Source organism: Phoca vitulina, unplaced genomic scaffold, assembly GCF_004348235.1.
Source record: "Phoca vitulina isolate PV1807 unplaced genomic scaffold, GSC_HSeal_1.0 scaffold7, whole genome shotgun sequence".
Classification (NCBI taxonomy): Eukaryota; Metazoa; Chordata; class Mammalia; order Carnivora; family Phocidae; genus Phoca; species Phoca vitulina.
Genome location: NW_022589710.1, coordinates 57166390 through 57184970, shown reverse-complemented (window position 1 = coordinate 57184970; position 18581 = coordinate 57166390). Strand labels below are relative to the sequence as shown.

Genomic DNA, 18581 nt, shown 5'->3' with positions numbered 1-18581 from the left:
AATATACAAAGTGTCTATGATTAAAGGAATATTATTTGCTAACTTTTATAAATAAATGTGATAGAGTTGTAGGAAATAATAAAATTTGAATCCAATACCAAGTATGTTTTAGGAAGCACCTGAGCAGAGATAGGATTAAATTTTGAAAAGGCATTTTTATCCATGTGCCTCTAATCAAGGATAGAAAATTTCACCAGGATTGGCTAGGTGGTCAGATGGTTAAGCGTCTGCCTTCGGCTCTGGTCAAGATCCCAGCTGGGATCGAGCCCACATTGGGCTCCCTGCTCCGCAGGGCGTCTGCTTCTCCCTCTCAGTCTACTGCTCCCCCTGCTTGTGCTCTCTTGTGCTCTCTGTCAAATAAATAAAATCTTTAAAAAATAATAAAAAACAAAAATTTTTCCAAGAGGCAAATTGAAGTATAGCTTCCCATTAGAGAATGGGAATTACTGGTCTTTGTCTGGAAGCAGCACATCAGAACTAAAGACTATGCCAACAGCAATTTTATAAGGAGAGAAAACTGTTTTAATAAAGTCTCTGAGTTAGATGACAGATCAAGAGAGGAATTGTTAACATCACGTGATGCTTTAAAAATCATTAGGGAATATGGAAGACAGTAAAGAGGTGTATGGATCAGTGAGTGACGTGGACTTCAGAAGTGAAGAATTTTTAAGAATTGATAAAGGAAAAATTATCCAGAAACTGCAGTGAGGAAACAAGAAGGAGTGGGAGGTGGGAACAGCAGTGACCTCTTCTGTCCAAAGATGTGTTGAGGAAAACTTTGTTATGAGAAGTTGGTAAGAATATTTGAGGGAAAATTTAAAAATGAAAGGGAGTTCACTCACATTGAACAGAATTTGTGGAAAATTTGAGTGAATGTCTAGTCAGAGAGAGTAGTGCTGAAGACTCCTGGGGCTCAGCTAGATAGAGATGACAGTACAAGAAAGCACTGGCAGAGGGGTTTGAATTTGCACTACGGACTTAACATTCAGGGAGAAGAATGAAATTGGAAGGGTGAGGTGCATATTCCTGATGGAGAAGGGGGATCTAGAGGGTCTCTGAACTGACTAGCCACACAGGTTCCCACAGAAGTTCTAAGGGGAGTGTTGAGTTATGATGTCTCCACAGCTCCTCTTCCAGGTGCCCATTTGCTGATGAGTACCCAAATAATAGCATTGGCGTCACCTTTACGGATGGGGGGTAGGGGGTAGTTGTCCATTTTGTCATCACGTATAAAGAGGCAAAGTATTAAATTAGAGATATGTTTTGGGACACCTGAGTGGCTCAGTCGGTTAAGCGTCTGCCTTTGGCTCAAGTCATGATCCCAGGATCCAGGGATCTAGTCCTGCATTGGGCTCCTTGCTCAGCGGGGAGCCTGCTTCTCCCTCTCCCTGCTGCTCCCCCTGCTTGTGCTCTCTCTCTCACAAATAATAAAATCTTTTTTAAAATAAAATAAAAAATAAAAATTAAAAAATAAACTAAAATAAATTAGATGTATTAAGAAATCTGAGCATTCCATAACTTAAATACCAAGATTCAAGGCTGAAGTGATCTAGTGGGAGGCAGTATCTTACAGTGCAAAGAACATGGTTTTGGAGTCAGACAAATGGGTTAAAATACTAATTTTTATCATTTTCCTCTTGTGTCACCTTGAAAAACTATTTGTTGCCTCTAAGCCTCTGTTTCCTTAGAGGTTAAATGAGCCTTACCGTCACTAACTTATGGAGTATTTTATAAAATGAAATAAAATGTATTAAAGAATTTAGGTAGTAAGTTTTTACCACCCCTCCCTGCAAATGAAATAGAGAGTCACCTGAGGGAAATAAATTTAAACAGTTTCTGAAATTAAATATCCACAAAGTAGTAAACAATATCTATATATTTATTAATCAGAGAAATACATGTAAGTTTGCAAATGTGGATGTTCTGGTGAGAATATGTGCAGTATAGTGCTTAAAATTACTTAAATTATATCTCACAGATAATGAAAAGTGAAAAGTGTACTATAGGGAGGAAGAAACTCTAGACATTCCCATAAATCTTTTTCATTTATTTTTTAAGAAAAATATCAGATAAATTAGGTATATCAGAAAATGTGACCAAATTTTAATCTACAGTCTGTCATTCATGGTAAAACACTTAAAATTCCTCCCTTATTAATGAAGTGACCCAAATTCTGACAGATGGAAGTATTTTTCTGCTCGTGAAAAATGCTTGACGCTTTCATAATCTTTGCTGTTAGCTTGCATTTTTTACAGCTAACATTTTCAAAATTATTTTTGAAATTATTTTGCATTGTTCTCAGTTTATTTTATAATTTCAACTCTGCTGAATTCTTTTGAAAATGCTGAGGCCGAGTCCAAAATGACTCAGAACTAGGAGTCTTTATTTTCATAAAATGAGAGATTTATCAAAGGAGAAAAAAATGAAGATACTTCTTTTTACCAACTTTGCATATATTTGTGAGGCGATATTATAGTCTATCTATAATGTTTTTGTATTTTAAATAAAATATTGCTATCAAATATGAAACAACATTTTATAAACTGAAAACAAATACTTGTCAAACATCCACTTAAAAGGTTTTGGATGACATTGGTAACTGCTCTACTTGGTTGATACTTTTGTGAGGCCTTTTTTCCTAAATGACTATAATAATTTTATGTTTTTCTTTTTGTAGCAAATCTTATAAATATATTTAAAGTAGTTGTCTGTCCAACTTCCAATATTTTTTAATAAAAATACTCAGAACAGTGGAGCATAAAATTTAGGCATTTTGTATTTCCTTAGAATTCTGTTGCTGTTTCCTTTATTCTGTTTACTTAACTGCTGCATGTTATTCATCCTCAATGTTTCTTTTTTTCCCTTGTTCCTTTCAAAGGCAGGGGGTAGTAAGGTAAGTTTTATTAAATAAGATATTTTATTCCATTATTTATTCTTTGTTCTGTTTTGATCTTTATTATATTTTAAGGCATTGATTTTTTCCCTATAAAACATGGAACTGTATTTGTCAAGAAAAAATTAGAAAGTGAACTAAGTCCTACAGAAAAGTTGCATTTACATGTGCAGTATGTGGGTGCTGCTGAGGTTCTTCATTATGATCACTTGGTTTTATAACAAACTCCAGACAGTTTTAGTTACCCCTTAAGTTTCAGAGGTTTATAAAAATAGCCACACATATTTATCAGTGAAAAATGATGCAGTTTATAAGCCTGTTAGCTTCATTTAATGTATATTTATACTTTCATTTAAAAACATTAACATAGGGCAATGATGATATTTGTATGTTTAATAAAATGGTATATGCATAAAAGGACTCAATGGGACACTTTTCACAACTAGCTTTAGTGAGATGAACATGTCTTCAGGCAGTTTCTGAAACAGGACAGTGTGGAAAAAGTCTGTTTTAGAAGTAAAAAAAAAAGGTACCAAGAGGTAAATGGTGGGAGATAAGGATGAAAAAAATAGATATAAGACCAGATTGTACAGAAACTCAGATATAAGGTACTCCTTAATTTATTTGGTAGCAGCAGAAATTCATTTTTGTTTTAAACAGGGGTGATATGTACAAAGATAGGAGTCTAGAGTGTGATGTGACTTCAAAAAGGCCACATATCTTAGACTATTTTAACAAATAAAACATTCAGATCTAGCATCAGATCTGAAGTAGCTTATTCAGGAGTGATTTTAAAGGGACACTAACAACTTACAGTGGGAAACACTTTAGCTTTGTTTGAAAACAAAGCTAAGTGGAGATGTAATTGTTGTCTTGGGTGTGGGTGAATTTTATGAAGTGACCTCCCTTTCATAAGCGGTTTTCATAAGAGCTTAGGTGACCATTTGTCCGTCACTGCTACAAAGGGATGTTCTGGACGTGTAAAGAAGTTTCCTGGTTTCAGTAGGAGGGTGGATGAAATCACCTTTGTGATCTCTTCCAATTCTCTTTTGGTCATTATGTTATTAAAGGGGTTCTTTTAAGTTACCTCCTTTACTAGCAAAATCCCAAAGCTAGCATGATCTTGAGTGACTCACTTTGCCTGCTAGGCTGGACTGGCTGACTGAGAAACCCTCCTGGGTCAGAGGAGGGGTTGCTTCACCTCCTTAGACAGTTTCCTTAATAGCATCTCAGTACGACCAACCTTTTAAGTTGGTTGTTACCATTTTACTCCCACACTTAAGAACAAGGATAAGCTTCAGTATTTTGTTTGAAATTCAGAGTGCACTGTAGAAAAATAAGAACAGTAGGCTTTAAAGTTTACAACATAGAACATGTTCAATTCTCATTTTTCTTTTTTCGCCTTCTTTTGATTTCCCTGCCATTAATGGAGTAACTTTAGCCTTCTATGCGGTAATAAATAAAAACAATAGCCCTTTAATATATGCAGTATGTTTTACCTGCATTAAACTTGTAAAAATATTTTATTACAGAAGTATTTTACTAGTGTTTTAAATTCAAATCTGTGTTGTAATCTTTTCCCTTTTTTATCTGCTGCTAAAAAGAGGTTCCAGGTAATCCTCTCTCTTTGTTATACTTTATGAGACCAATTTTGTATTTTTATCATCTTTCATATTTACCATTAATGAGCTGTGTTACTTGGTGTTCTTTACCTCTGTTCACAGTTTTCCACATTTTTCTCCATTAAAATCAGTATCACTGAAACAAATAGCATCTTAATTATTGGATTTCTGCTACATAAGTAATTGCTTTACCAAAGCTTTATTTGTTCAACTTGTATAATTTTATAAGTTGTATAACTTTATTTAAACAAAAATATATAAGTTATCTTTAAAAAATTAAAATACACTTAACTGTTACACAGGTTTGTATGGATAAAAATTACCTGTTTGTTGCTTGGGTTACAATTAAAGCTGTCAGATGATAACACTCAATGAAGTTCACCAACAAAACTGACTTAGAAGAAAAGCCAAGGCCATTCTTTAAAATGGCCCTAAGGAGGGGTTCCTGGGTGGCTCAGTTGGTTGAGTGACCGACTCTTGATTTCGGCTCAGGTCATGATCTCAGGGTCAAGAGATCAAGCCCCACATCAGAGTGTGCGTGGAGCCTGCTTGAGATTCTCTCCCTCTCTAAATAAAGAAATAGGTCCTAAGAGAAACATTTTTAAATGTTAAATATTATAAATTGAATTATATTTATTACTTACGTTCAAAACATATGAAAAAGGTTTGAAACCAAACCTTTGTAATTTCTGTAATTTGAAGAGTTCTTTATATATTCTTTTAAGTGCATGCAATTTTTATGTCACCAGCCATGGTTATTTGCTTCTACATACTACTTCATGTCATGTATGAAAGTATTCACTTCTTTTATATTGAGTGTTCAAGATGGAGCACTTCATCCACTTTTATAGATGTGTAACCTGGAAATCCTTGTGAAAATGCAAATATGTTTTTATCCTTTAATTTTATGCACTTAATCACACATTGGATTTTTTTTTCCCATAGCAAAGTCATTTCATGTCATTTTCTGCTTTAGTTGTTACAAATTGAATATTCACTTAAAATTTGGAAGGGGGGGCGCCTGGGTGGCTCAGTCGTTAAGCGCCTGCCTTCGGCTCAGGTCATGATCCCAGGGTCCTGGGATGGAGCCCCGTATTGGGCTCCCTGCTCAGCGGGAAGCCTGCTTCTCCCTCTCCCACTCCCCCTGCTGTGTTCTCTCTCTCACTGTGTTGTGTCTCTCTCTGTCAAATAAATAAATAAAATCTTAAAAAAAAAAAAATTTTGGAAGGGGAGTTGATAGCATGATTGATTTAGATCCAGTATTCCCGTTATTAAACATTTGAATAATGGTTATCTGAGATAAAAATAAACCAAATGAGATGGGTTTTTTTAATTAAACAAAGGATTTTAGGAAAAGAGCCTCCACATTTTTTTTTTGAGTATAGTTGGCACTTAAAGTTACTTTAGTTTCAGGTATGCAACATAGTGATTTGGCAAGTTTATATATTATGCTCTGCTCACTGCAAGTATAGCTACCATCTGTTCCCATACCATACTATTACAATATCATTCACTATATTCCTTTTTTTTCTTTTAAGATTTTATTTATTTGTTTGACAGAGAGAGACACAGTGAGAGAGGGAACACAAGCAGGGGGAGTGGGAGAAGGAGAAGCAGGCTTCCTGCAGAGCAGGGAGCCCAATGCGGGGCTCAGTGCCAGGACCCCGGGATCATGACCTGAGCCGAAGGCAGACACTTAATGACTAAGCCACCCAGGCGCCCCTACTATATTCCTTATGTTGTGCCTTTTATTCCTGTCACTTATTCATTCCATAACTGGAAGCCTGTACCTCCCATTACCGTTCACCTATTTTGCCCATTCCTACCCCTCCCCTCTGGCAACCGTCAGTTTGTTCTCTTATTTATAGGTCTGATTCTGCTTTTTGTTTGTTGATTCATTTTTTTTTTATATTTCACTTAGCCTAATACCCTCTAGGTCCATCCACATTGTCACAAATGGCAAGATCTCAATCCTTTTTAATGGCTGCATAATAGTCGTGTGTGTGTGTGTGTGTGTGTGCCTTATCCATTTGTCTATCCCTGGACACAGGTTGCTTCCATATCTTGGCTATTGGAAATAATGCTGCAATAAACATAGGAGTGCATATATCTTTTTGAATTAGTGTATTCATTTTTAGAGGGGGTTAAATATCCAATAGTGGAATTGTTGGATCATATGGTATTTCTATTTTTAATTTTTTGAGGAACCTCCATGCTGTTTTCCATGGTGGCTGTACTAATTTACATTCCCACCAACAGTGTCCAAGGATTCCTTTTTTTCTACATCCTCACCAACATTTATTATTTCTTGTCTTTTTTACTTGAGCCATTCTAACAGGTGTAAGGTGATATCTTATTGGGGTTTTGATTTACATTTCCCTGCTGATTAGTGATGTTGAACATCTTTTTATGTGTCTGTTGGCCATCTATATGTCGTCTTTGGAAAAATGTCTGTTCAGGGCCTCTGTCCATTTTTTTAATCAGATTGGGGTTTGTTTTGTTTTTTTGGGTTTTTTTGGTGGTATGTTGTATAAACTCTTTATATATTTTAGATATTAATCCCTTATCATATATATCATTTGCAAATGTCTTCTCCCATTCAGTAAGTTGCCTTTTTGTTTTGTAGATGGTTCCTTTTGCTGTGTAAAAGCCTTTTATTTTGGTGTAGTCCCAAAGTTTATTTTTGCTTTTGTTTCCCTTGCCTTAGGAGATATACCTAGAAAAATGTTGCTGTGGCTGGTGGCAAAGAAATTGGTTGAAAATTGGTCCAGTTCTTTTACATGTAACTGTCTAGTTTTCCCAGCATCATTTATTGAAAAACTGTCTTTTCTCCATTGCATATTCTTGCCTCGTTTGTTCATAGATTAATTGACCATATAACCATAGGTTTATTTCTGGGTTCTTTATCCTGTTCCATTGATCTAGATGTCTGTTTTTGTGCCAGTTCCCTATTGTTTTGATTACTGTAGCTTTGTAATATAGCTTGAAATCTGGAATTGTGATACTTCCAGCTTTGTTTTTCTATCTCAAGATTGCTTTGGCTATTTGGGGTCTTTTGTGGTTCCATACAAATTTTAGTATTATTCTAGTTTTGTGGAAAATGCTGTTGGCATCTGGATAAGAATTGCATTGAATCTGTAGCTTGCTTTGGGTAGCATGGACATTTTAACAATATTAATGCTTTCAGCCCATGAATATGGAATGTCTTTCCATTTGTGTCATCTTCAGTTTCTTTCATCAGTGTTTTATAGTTTTCAGAGTCCTTCACCTGTTTGGTTGAATTTATTCCTAGGCATTTTAAGAGCCTCCACATTTAAATGATTCAAAATGGGAACTCTGTACACCTAATGGGACATTATAAATAGATCCTGAACTAGTAGTGGAAACAGAGAAGAGGGGGCTAGATGTGAGAGCTACTCTCTAGGTGAAGTTGATGAATGTTTAGTGAATAATGAGAATAGAGAAGGAGTTGAAGGCAATAGTAAGTAATATAATTACCTTTTAGAGAGTGTTGTATGATTTATAATTTTATGTAACTGTAAAATGTTTGCTTGACTTCACTAGAGACTTCAGGAAGAAGGGAAGTTAAAGGGCCTGGTGGAGCAAGTAATGAGTACAAATTTGAATTCCGACATAATTTATATTGCCAACAGTTTAGAAAGTTCATGAAAATATTTTCAAAATTCAAGATGAATGTATTGAACACCTGCCATGTGCAAGATACTGTGGTAGACACTGTAGAGCAGTAATCTAGGCTTTGTTATAATGCATCCCATCAAGAAGTTTTTGAGTATGTTAAACTAACATTTGTATATTTATCTATAAACAGTCTGCTCTTGTGCTAATATGTTATTTACATTATGAAACATACACCAAAGAAGGTAAAATAAAATGAATTAAAGTTCTAATATCTTCTTTCCACCTTCTGGCTTTAGAAGATATCAAGATAAAGAGGGCACGGTCTAGTGAGGGACACAGACTGGGTTCATTTTTGTGAAGGTGTGTCAGACCTCTCTGTCCAGTGGGCAGGTGAGGGAGGCTCAGTGAAGGCGCCTGATGATGGATGCCTTTCCTCATTCCCACTTTCCTATTTCAGGCCCCCCGTGAGCAGAGCCCCACCAAGGCCAGAAAAACTCCAGACAAACAATGTTGGCAAGAAAAAGAGACCTATAGAGGTAAGGAGAACCCCTTCCCCAGTGTTAACTTGTGCTTTAAAATGTATTCAGAATTCATTCCATTCCCTTCTTGTAAGACAGCCAAATCTTGTCATTAGGTTTTATGAAAATAAACATACTGAATAATCTTTTTTTAAGATTTTGTTTTTAAGTAATCTGTACACCCACATGGGACTCGAACCCCAAGATGAAGTTACATGCTCTACCGACTGAGCAAGCCAGGTGTCCCTGAGAATCTTTTTTGTTTGGTCATAAAATTTTGATTGCCTAGTTGTCAAGTCTGAGTTTTGGATTGATATCCTTCGTTTCTTTGTATTTATATTAGTCTTTTTTTTTTTTTTAAGTTTTCCATGAATAATACCCTGAATTGAACTCTCAGACAACTTGTAAATATAAATATATGTGAAAGACCTATGGCTTATAGGAGTGCAGGTGCCTTGGTGGTGCTTTATACTTAGTGGTTTGAAGTTATAAGTCAGTTTATACCCCATGTGATCTGTTCACTGTAGGGTTCAGTGAAGGCTCTACTTTCAAACAAAGGAACTTACCACAGTAATTGAGCAAGAAAGTTCTCCCAGGCACTTAATTCCAGTATCAGCAGCCACAAGCAAACTGCTAAATCAGATAAAAAATGAGGCCTAAATCTGTGGGATAGTGATTGTTGTACTCATTACCCCACGAAGCCCACAGGTCAAAGAAAAGGGACACTTTCAGTGGCAGATTACCTGCTAGCACTTTAGCATGAGTTATCAGAGATGGTGTACTTAGTTTTCTGCACCAACGCTGATATACCCTTTGGCATCTCAAATGTACAGCACTTGGACATAATGTATTCTGAGTTATATATGCAGATTACGTATTTTTACTAACAGTACAAATCAAAATAATAATTCTTTTGGACACAAGAAGTATCTCAGTGTTTAACACATGAACTCTTTTTTTTTTTAAGATTTTATTTATTCATTTGAGAGAGAGCACAAACAGGGGGAAAGGCAGACGCAGACTCCCGGCTGATCTGGGAGCCCAACATGTGGCTCGATCCCAAGACCTGGAGGTCATGACCTGAGCTGAAGGCAGATGCTTAACCGAATGAGCCATCCAGGCACCCCAACACATTCTTGAAGTCAAATGACCTTGTGATTTTTTCCTTTTCTATAACTTTGTGTAGGAAAGTATAGAGTGTGTGTTTCAGCTGCCCAAAGCACATTACGGAGAAGTTTGTCTACTTAATTTTGTATTTGAAGTTTGTAAAACATCAAAATGCATCCTCCATTTTGACTGATGATACCAATATTATATACAAAAATAATGGTGAACATTTAGAGATAAGGAATTGTATAATGGTTTTATTGTTGTTATAGGACCTTGTGTTGGAGCTTGTTTTTGGCTATCGAGGAAGAGACTGTAGGAATAATGTTCACTATCTAAATGATGGTGATGATATAATTTATCACACTGCATCCGTTGGAATTTTGCATAATGTTGCTACAGGTAGGAAACTCTGATTCTCCATCTTCCACTTTTTTTTACTTTAGAATTCACTTATTTATAATCTTACATTTCTTTGTTAAAGCTATAAATAATTAAATTGCATAAGTCCAGAATATATTTCATACTATTGAATTTTCTAGTAATATTTCAAATAACCAAACTTATAGTCTTAAGAATGTATAACACAGCAGAAAAAGATTTCATAATGAAAAGTACTCATAGGTTTCTATTAGTAAAGTGAAGGTTTACTATACATTGAAACCATATTTTATAATGAAACCATTTGTAACTTTATTTCCTAACCTTAACATGAAAATGGATGGTTTAGTGGTTGTCTCTTTTAGGTAATGATTAAAAGTAGCATGTTGGGTGAGTGATTGCTGGGAGTGGGGTGAGGTGGGCAGTGTTCTTAACTGAGGCCTTGGAAAGCCAAGGAAGATAGTAAGAAAGCTGTTTCCCTGTGGCTCTACTGTGGTGATACTTTGTTTGATTCATAGTGAGAAAATATTTCTTGATGTTTATTTAACTGATTGGATTGTTGAAAAGCAAATAAAGTTCTCTTATGATTTGATGACCAATGATGTATAATCCTGCTAGTGACATTCACTATTTAATTTTGAATTGTTTTCTTATATGTAATTATAAACTTCATAAAGTCTAAGGTTGGAATAAAAATAGAGATTATTTAGTTCAAACATTCCTGGCTTTTTCCTTTGATAGCTTCACTCTGAATAGGTAAAGAATAGATTATGTGAGTCCTAATCCCCCATGCCTATTCTGTATTAATCATTAATATGATAGTCCTATTTTAGTTTCCTAAAGAAAAGGATTCACCAAGATCACACAGAAATCAGTGGTGATTTTCAGTTTAATAATTTGGGTCATTTAAAAAATACTTAGATGATCCTCTTTGAGGCTTCATCTATCCTTCAAAGAGAATAGAGAATAAGAAAAGGTGATCTAGAAAGGAATATGTAAATACACTTTCATGTTTATACTTGTAATTTTCTTTAATTTTCTGATTTGTAATTAATCACCTTTCTACTGGTGGGGTGTAGAGAGAGCAGAAGGGAGGATAGGCCAAGAGTGCCAAATGCCCACAATAAGAAGAATTCCCCATGTACTGCATGGAGCACTGGGTGTTATATGAAAACAATGAATCGTGGATCACCACATCAAAAACTAATGATGTATTGTATGGTGATTAACATAACATAATAAAATAAAATTTAAAAAAAATAAGAATTCCCATAGCCTTTGGATCTTTAACTCTCTTTTGGCACTTGATGTCTTTAGCCTTGTGTTACATGGTTTATGCCTTTCAGGACTCTAACCATTTAAAGACTTCTGAGTCATTTTTCCATCCTTATGATGTGCACACATTGAGTGCTCAAAAAATATGTATTAAGTAAGTTAAACAGAGCAGTTCATTGTTCTGGATAAATGCATTATGCTGTTATACCTTAAAGTTTTCAGATTTAATTCTCAAATTCTTTTTTTTATAGGGACTCAGAGTTTTTATCAGGAACATAATGATGATATACTGTGCCTCACTGTAAATCAGCATCCCAAATTTATCAACATAGTGGCAACTGGCCAAGTAGGTATGTTTCTATATTTTAAAAAGAAACAATTTTAAGTAATTGTATTGTTCAAATTAATTCAATATCCTAGAGAAAAAAAGCAAAATATATTTGTGTATTGTTCAAAATGTACAAAATTTGTATATAAAACACACACCCAGTTTTACCATAAATTGTTTCCAGGTACCTTTCTCTCACTTTGGTTATCTTAATTGGTGCAGACAGTTCAGAATTAATAAACTATTTTATGGTGATTGACATAGTTGGATTTAGTCCTTTAGCAGAAATTTCTGATCAGCAGAAAGGTTTTAATATAGCATATTAAGCAGAAAGGAAGAATTTGAGGAGAAAATGGTAAATAAGGGGAGCCAGGAAGTAACTAGACTGACAGGGGCACAGCATCTGTGGCAGCTGGGGTTGAGTAGAAAGAAGAGAGAAGCCAAGTGACCATGCTGGTAAATCTTTCTGCCTCTTTTCTTTGGTACTGATCTAAGTTGCCAACTGTTTTAAAACCCCCTGTCTGTCTTCTTTTAACTCTTTAAAAAACTCAAAGGACATCACTCTGTAAGCAAAATGATGAGAAAATAGCAGGTCTATTTAGAACATATCCACCCATCAGTGATCACTACGAATACTACATAATAGATTTGGTCAATCAGAACTTCATAACTCCTGGTGTACTTTGTAAAAATGATTGATGTCATTGGGTTTGTTGGGTCTCGGTGGGCCTCAGTTGCTAAGCCAGCTTTCCAGGTGTCTTTTTCTTTTGGGTAGGTTAATTTATGCTTTTAATATCTTCATTTTTCATACAAATACTAAATTGATCAATCAGAAACTTGATCTCTGGGTTGCTTAGTTCTGCAGTTACACCACTTTAGTATTCTTCCTTTCTGTAAATTTTTTCTATTTTTAACAAGAAGAAGACTGATACTTTGTGCATTACTTACAAAAGATTCTAATCTTTGAGTCTAGGCCCTTTTTTTCACTACATTTTTAAAAATTAAAGTCTTATTTTTACTCTGCACAGAAAATAAGATAATGTTACCATTTTGGTCATGAAAGCCTAGTTTAGTGCCTCTTGGCATATGGTTATTCAGTTAATTTTTATTAAGCTAAATTCATTTATTCAACAAACTTACTGAACATGTACCATGCACAAGGTATTGTTCTAGGTGCTGGGATACAAGCAGCTTACCAAAAAAAAGACAAAATCTCTATGTTAATGGAATTTGTATACTGTGAATAGAATTCTAGAAGGTATGGTTCTTCCATTTCCCAGCTTTGCTCCTTCTTTTCTTTTCTCTTCTCTCCTTTTTAAGCAGCTTTGCTTAACATAATTAGTGTTGTGGTTTTCTCTTTTGATTAAGAAATGCTGTGGTCACAAATATAATCTTTCATGAAATTTGGCCCTCTTTTCCTTTCCCTATTTTATTGAGATATAATTGACATGTTACATTATATTAGTTTCAGGCGCACAACTTAATGATTCAGTATTTGCATTTGTTCCTTTTATTTTGAAAGGCAGCACTGTAGGGAAATGTGGAATGGCTAATTATCTCCCCATCTCCGTCCTTCCAAGTCAAAGTCCAGGCAGTACAGAGGTGAATTTTAGATCATATATGCAGCCCTATGCCTTGCCCCACCGTACCCTTCCACAGAATAGATAGAGAAATTTTTTACTGATGGCTAATAAAGTATAAGATAGACTCAAGAGAAGACCAAAGAGTGAGGGACTGTTTCTGTTCTGAACCCAAAGAGAATTGAATCAGTAGTTACTTTGCCTGCCAAGCTTGTATAATACCTGCAAAACACAAAACACTGTCTAAAATGTTTATGGCTCTCTTTGTTAAAAATCATATAGGTCAGTCATAGGGGAAATATTTGCCTTTGTGGTATTTTAGCCAGTTACATTCATTTTTTTTCCCCCTTGGCTAGAATCTTGGACTCTCAGGGCCAAGCAGAGATACATTAAAACTTCAGTCTATTAACAGAGCATTTTGTAAACTAAATTAAGATATATCCAAAGATTGAACGGTCATATACATGAAATGTAAATATATATGTATAATTGAAATGAATGGCTTCACTTAGTTTACTTAGTTTAACATAATAAAATTCATTTTGCATATGATACTTTATGATTTATGTTGTGTAAAAATTATTTTGTGATAATTTTATAAATTTTGCTTTTATTTATGGAAAATTATTTTTCTGCTGCTTTTCCATTGTAGGTGATTTAGCAGACATGTCAGGTAAGGAAAATTCATCATTTTCTGTTTTAGTTATATTGTTTAGTAATGATAGCCCAAATTTTTATAGAGAAATTCAATACGTGAGCCTATTTTGGATTTTTTTTTAATGAAAAATATATTCTAATGTCATGATACTGAACCCTATCTGCAATAACAATACGAGTTGTTTATTTTTAAAACTTAATATATTTTGACCTTTTTAGTGTGCCAGCACTGTTGTAAGCACTTTACATGTATTACCTATTTAGTCATTGCCAGAATCCTTCATGGCAGGTATTGACTTGCCAGTGTCATAGAGCTGCTAAGAGTGAGGTGGGAGTAAAATTAATCTTAAATATGAATCAATAAATTATATTGCCTAAAAGTAAAATTTTAATTGTTATTTTTATATATCATTCCAATTATTGTACATACTAGATCAACAGATCACTTAAGGTTTAAAAATAACTTTCTATTACTGATCTTGACCATAGCTTTGTGACTCTATAAAGCTACCAAGCAATGTGTCCATTGTTTTTAGGTATTCACTAGGCTTTTTCAATTCAATTTTCAGTTTACATAATATAGTAAAAATAGCAGCTTGATACACAAATATTTCCCCATGATGTGTATCTACTTCCCTCTCCTCCAGGATAAAGCATGATTTTGTGATTTGGTTGTTAAATACAAATTTATCCAACACAACAGGCAGTGTTTTTGCTTTCTTGGTTACATTCAAGAGCAGGGGTTGGCGGACTGCAGCCCTGGGGCCTAATCTGGCCCACTGCCTGTTTTTGTATAACCCATGAGCTAAGTATAGTTTTTACTAAGTTAGACAGCTGGGAAAAATCAAAAGAAAATTTCACAGCACATGAAAATATGAAATTCAAATTTCAATATCCATAGAAAAGTTTTGGACACAGCCAGGCTCATTCAGTTCCTCATGGTTTGTGGCGGCTTTTGTGCTACGTCGGTGTGTAGCAGCTGCGCCGGAGACCACACGTGACCCCCTTCTCATCGCTTCGCGCTGCTGCTTGGCACACTCCGAGGGCAGCGGTGCACTTGTAACGTGGCAGGTTGCAAGCTACACCACAACATTGTGTTTTGTTATCTAACCAGTGTATATCCATCATGTCAAAACAAGGCAAAAAAGGAATGTGGACTTTGAAGGTCACACTTTTTTTTTTTTTTTAAAGATTTATTTATTTGAGAGAGAGCACAGAGGGACAGTGAGAGGGAGAAGCAGGCTCTCGGCTGAGCAGGGAGCCCGATGCGGGGCTCGATCCCAGGACGCTGGGATCATGACCTTAGCCGAAGGCAGACGCTTAACGACTGAGCCACCCAGGTACCCGAAGGTCACACTTTTAAGGCACAGTGAGATGTGGATTGTGTTGTTATCACATTACCTGGTAAAACGTTGTGTTTATCCTGCAGTGACACTAGAGCTGGGCTAAAAGAATACAATATATGGTAACATTTTCACACGAAACTTTATCATAGTATTTCCAGCTCACAGGAAACCAACAGTCAGAAAAATTAGAAAATTTAAAAGAATATGTGTGAGAATCTCTCATCACAACAGAATTTCTTCACAAAAATAAAACATAAAATGATCCCGCAACCAAAGTTTCTGAATGGCTTATTTGTTAGTCAAGAGAAGCTGTCTACTGACTGTGAGTTAATTAAATCATGAAAGAGTTGAGGACGTTGGGAACAGACTCAGTAGTCAATTAAAAACAAGACCCCACAAAAGGCAAATAATTGGGAATGGTTTCCCTTGGCTCTTGATGGCTTGACAGATGTTGCCTGTGGCTTACTTGAGGAATCAGTGCCAACTTTGAAGTGACTGAGGAGTTGGCCTCTAAGAATAGTCTCCGTGGAACAACTACAAAAGATAATATTGTCAGAGAAGTTAAGAAAACATTAAGAAGTGGAATCTGCTGGGGCACCTGGGTGGCTCAGTTGGTTGAGCGACTGCCTTCGGCTCAGGTCATGATCCTGGAGTCCCTGGATCGAGTCCCGCATCGGGCTCCGTGCTCGGCAGGGAGCCTGCTTCTCCCTCTGACCCTCCTCCCTCTCATGCTCTCTGTCTCTCACTCTCTCTCTCGCAAATAAATAAAATCTTAAAAAAAAAAAAAAAAAAAGTGGAATCTGCTAAGATATTTGATAACTGATGGTAGAAATATATGTGGAGCTGGAGCAGAGAAAAGGACAGTTGGTAAGTGTACAAAGCTGGCAAAAATTTAAGGTGTTTAAAGGCTATGGTTATTCATTGTGTTATTCATCAGGTAGTTTGTGGAAGACATTTCAGTGTATCATGTGTTATTGACAACCACAGTTTGTAATTGAGAGTCAACGGTTAATGTCATTTGTTCTCATAGAGTTAACTCTCATCACTTCCGTGAATTTATGTTAGAAATAGAAGCTGAATATCCTGACTTGTCCTATCCACAGCAGTTCAGTGGTTTAGCAATAGTAGCATTATTGCAATTTTTGGAGCTCAGAACCAAGACTGTAATTTTTCTGAATGACGAAAGTAGTGCTGTCCATCTCTATTATGGAAAACTGAATGGCCTTGGAAATTAGTTTTTGCTACAGACTTGATAATGTTTCCTAATGAATTCCACCCGAAATTACAAGGAAACTACAATCACAGTAACAACCTGCAGTTACACTTGCAGTGAAACTTACACCTACAGGGAGCTCATTGGTGGTGGCTGACGTAATTGCAAGTAACGCCAACCTGCATGATATGCTTCTCATGCTGTCAAACATTAGAACAAGAAGTGAGAGTCCCATTTGTAGCAAATGTATTTTCTAGTTTCGAACTACAGTTCCAACAGCATTTTTCAGATCTTGATGTAAAAGCAAAGAAAATGTCCATTTTCAAAAATTGGTTTAACTGAAACTGAAGAACTTCCACCTAACGTTCGGTTTATGGTAATTACTCTGCAATGTAATACATGCTAAAAGCCAGATAATCAAGACAAGACCCTAATAGAATGCTCTGAATGCTTTCTAAGTGATTGATAGCTCAGTTAAGATCATGTGCTTGTGCATTAATATTCAAATTTGTCAGTAACTATCTACATAAGACATTTTCAAAGTTGCGATGTGTAAAATTACTACAGGCAAACATTTGAAATTGATTTTAATGATAAAGAACTCTGACTTTGAACCTCACTTCAGTGACATTGTTATCTCCAAAAAAGAATTTCATTCTTCTCATTACATCTTTATTAAAAAAAAAATTTTACTCAGTGAATTTCATCACTAAAAATTTTATGGAAATTTGTTTTCTCTTATTACACAAGTACCTGCATAATATCTTCAATTTTGTCTCTGACCCTATACAGAAAATTTTGCAGACTCCAGCTCCATAGGGAGACAGGCAATAAATAAGTAAACTTTTAAAACTAACATGATCTGAGGTGTGGTAATATGATAAAAACAACAAGATGATGTCAGTAAACAAGGTGTTCGTTTTCTCAGAGGTGGTAACATTCAGCCAGGCCAAGAATGATACAAAAAAAATGATAGCCAAGGGATGACCTGGGGACTCCAGGCTGAGGCCTGGTTTGTGGGTCCCAAGACCACCCATGCTCAGTAATTCCCTAGAAGGAATCACAGGGCCCAGAGATAGTTAGGGCTATAGTTTCTTACAGTAATCAGCAAGGGGAAAAGACAGGGTAGAGTCTAGAGGCTACGGGCGCAGGCTTTCTTTGTCTCCCTCACCACCCTTCCCCAGGGGTCACACACAAATCTGCTTTACCAGCAGCAGATGCAGCAGCATGGGAACAGGGTTTTGTCCAGGGAAGCCTACTCCCACCTTAAAGTCCAGGCTTTTTACTGGGGGCTGCTCACATAGGCACAGACCAGCCACAACTACTGAAGTACCCAGAAGAGAGCAGGTGTTCAGCGCCCCAGGTAGATCAAACAGCCTTACATCAACAGAGGGACCATTTCAAAAGTCAAGTTCTTACACACTTGCAAGCAGGCCCTTCTAATGATAGTAACTTCAGGCTTGTTTATATTAACTCTTTCCTGTGCAGGCCATAAAGGTAAATCAAGAAACAGGAAGGTCAGTATGGAGGAGTAAGGCCTCTGAGATGAACTTGGAGAAAGGGGGGTAGGAATCAGCTGCACCGGGCTTTGCAGGTCATGGAGAGGAGTTTGGATTCATGCTCAGTGCAGAATCCATCATGGAGAGTGTGAAGCAAGGGAGTGAGGTGATCTAATTTATACTTGGAGAAAATCACTCTGCAAAGGATATAGAGGGGAAAGAGATGTCATCAGAAAGTTAGGAGGCTGTTATAGTCCAAGCAAAAGACATTTTTAACTGGGGTGGTAGGAATAAAAACGGAGAGAACTAGACAAAGATGGGATGTATTTTGGAGGTAAAGCCAGTGATCCTTTCTGAAGAATTGGATGTGAGTGTGACAGAAAGTGAGGAACCAAGGCTGTTAATTTTTTGCTTGAGCAGCAGGCTCAGTGAGATGGGAGAATACTTCCGGAGAAAGAGTTGGGCAGCAAGAAACTATTCACAGACATAAGGATTGAAGGGAAGGCAAGAAGACCGGGGGGGG

General features: G+C 36.2%; 1 protein-coding gene across 8 annotated transcripts in view; it reads left to right on the top strand.

The window, feature by feature from the left end:
* The window catches only part of EML5 (EMAP like 5), a 168586-nt gene that overhangs the window by 132681 nt on the left and 17324 nt on the right, over positions 1–18581 (top strand). For 7 of the 8 annotated variants that reach the window (XM_032405737.1, XM_032405735.1, XM_032405738.1 and 4 more), the window contains 6 exons: positions 2879–2893; positions 4498–4506; positions 8612–8690; positions 10052–10181; positions 11687–11785; positions 13996–14016. In XM_032405737.1, coding sequence (XP_032261628.1) covers positions 2879–2893; positions 4498–4506; positions 8612–8690; positions 10052–10181; positions 11687–11785; positions 13996–14016 — 353 coding nt within the window. The remainder of the gene's footprint in view (positions 1–2878; positions 2894–4497; positions 4507–8611; positions 8691–10051; positions 10182–11686; positions 11786–13995; positions 14017–18581) is intronic. The other variant, XM_032405736.1, reaches the window with a different exon arrangement.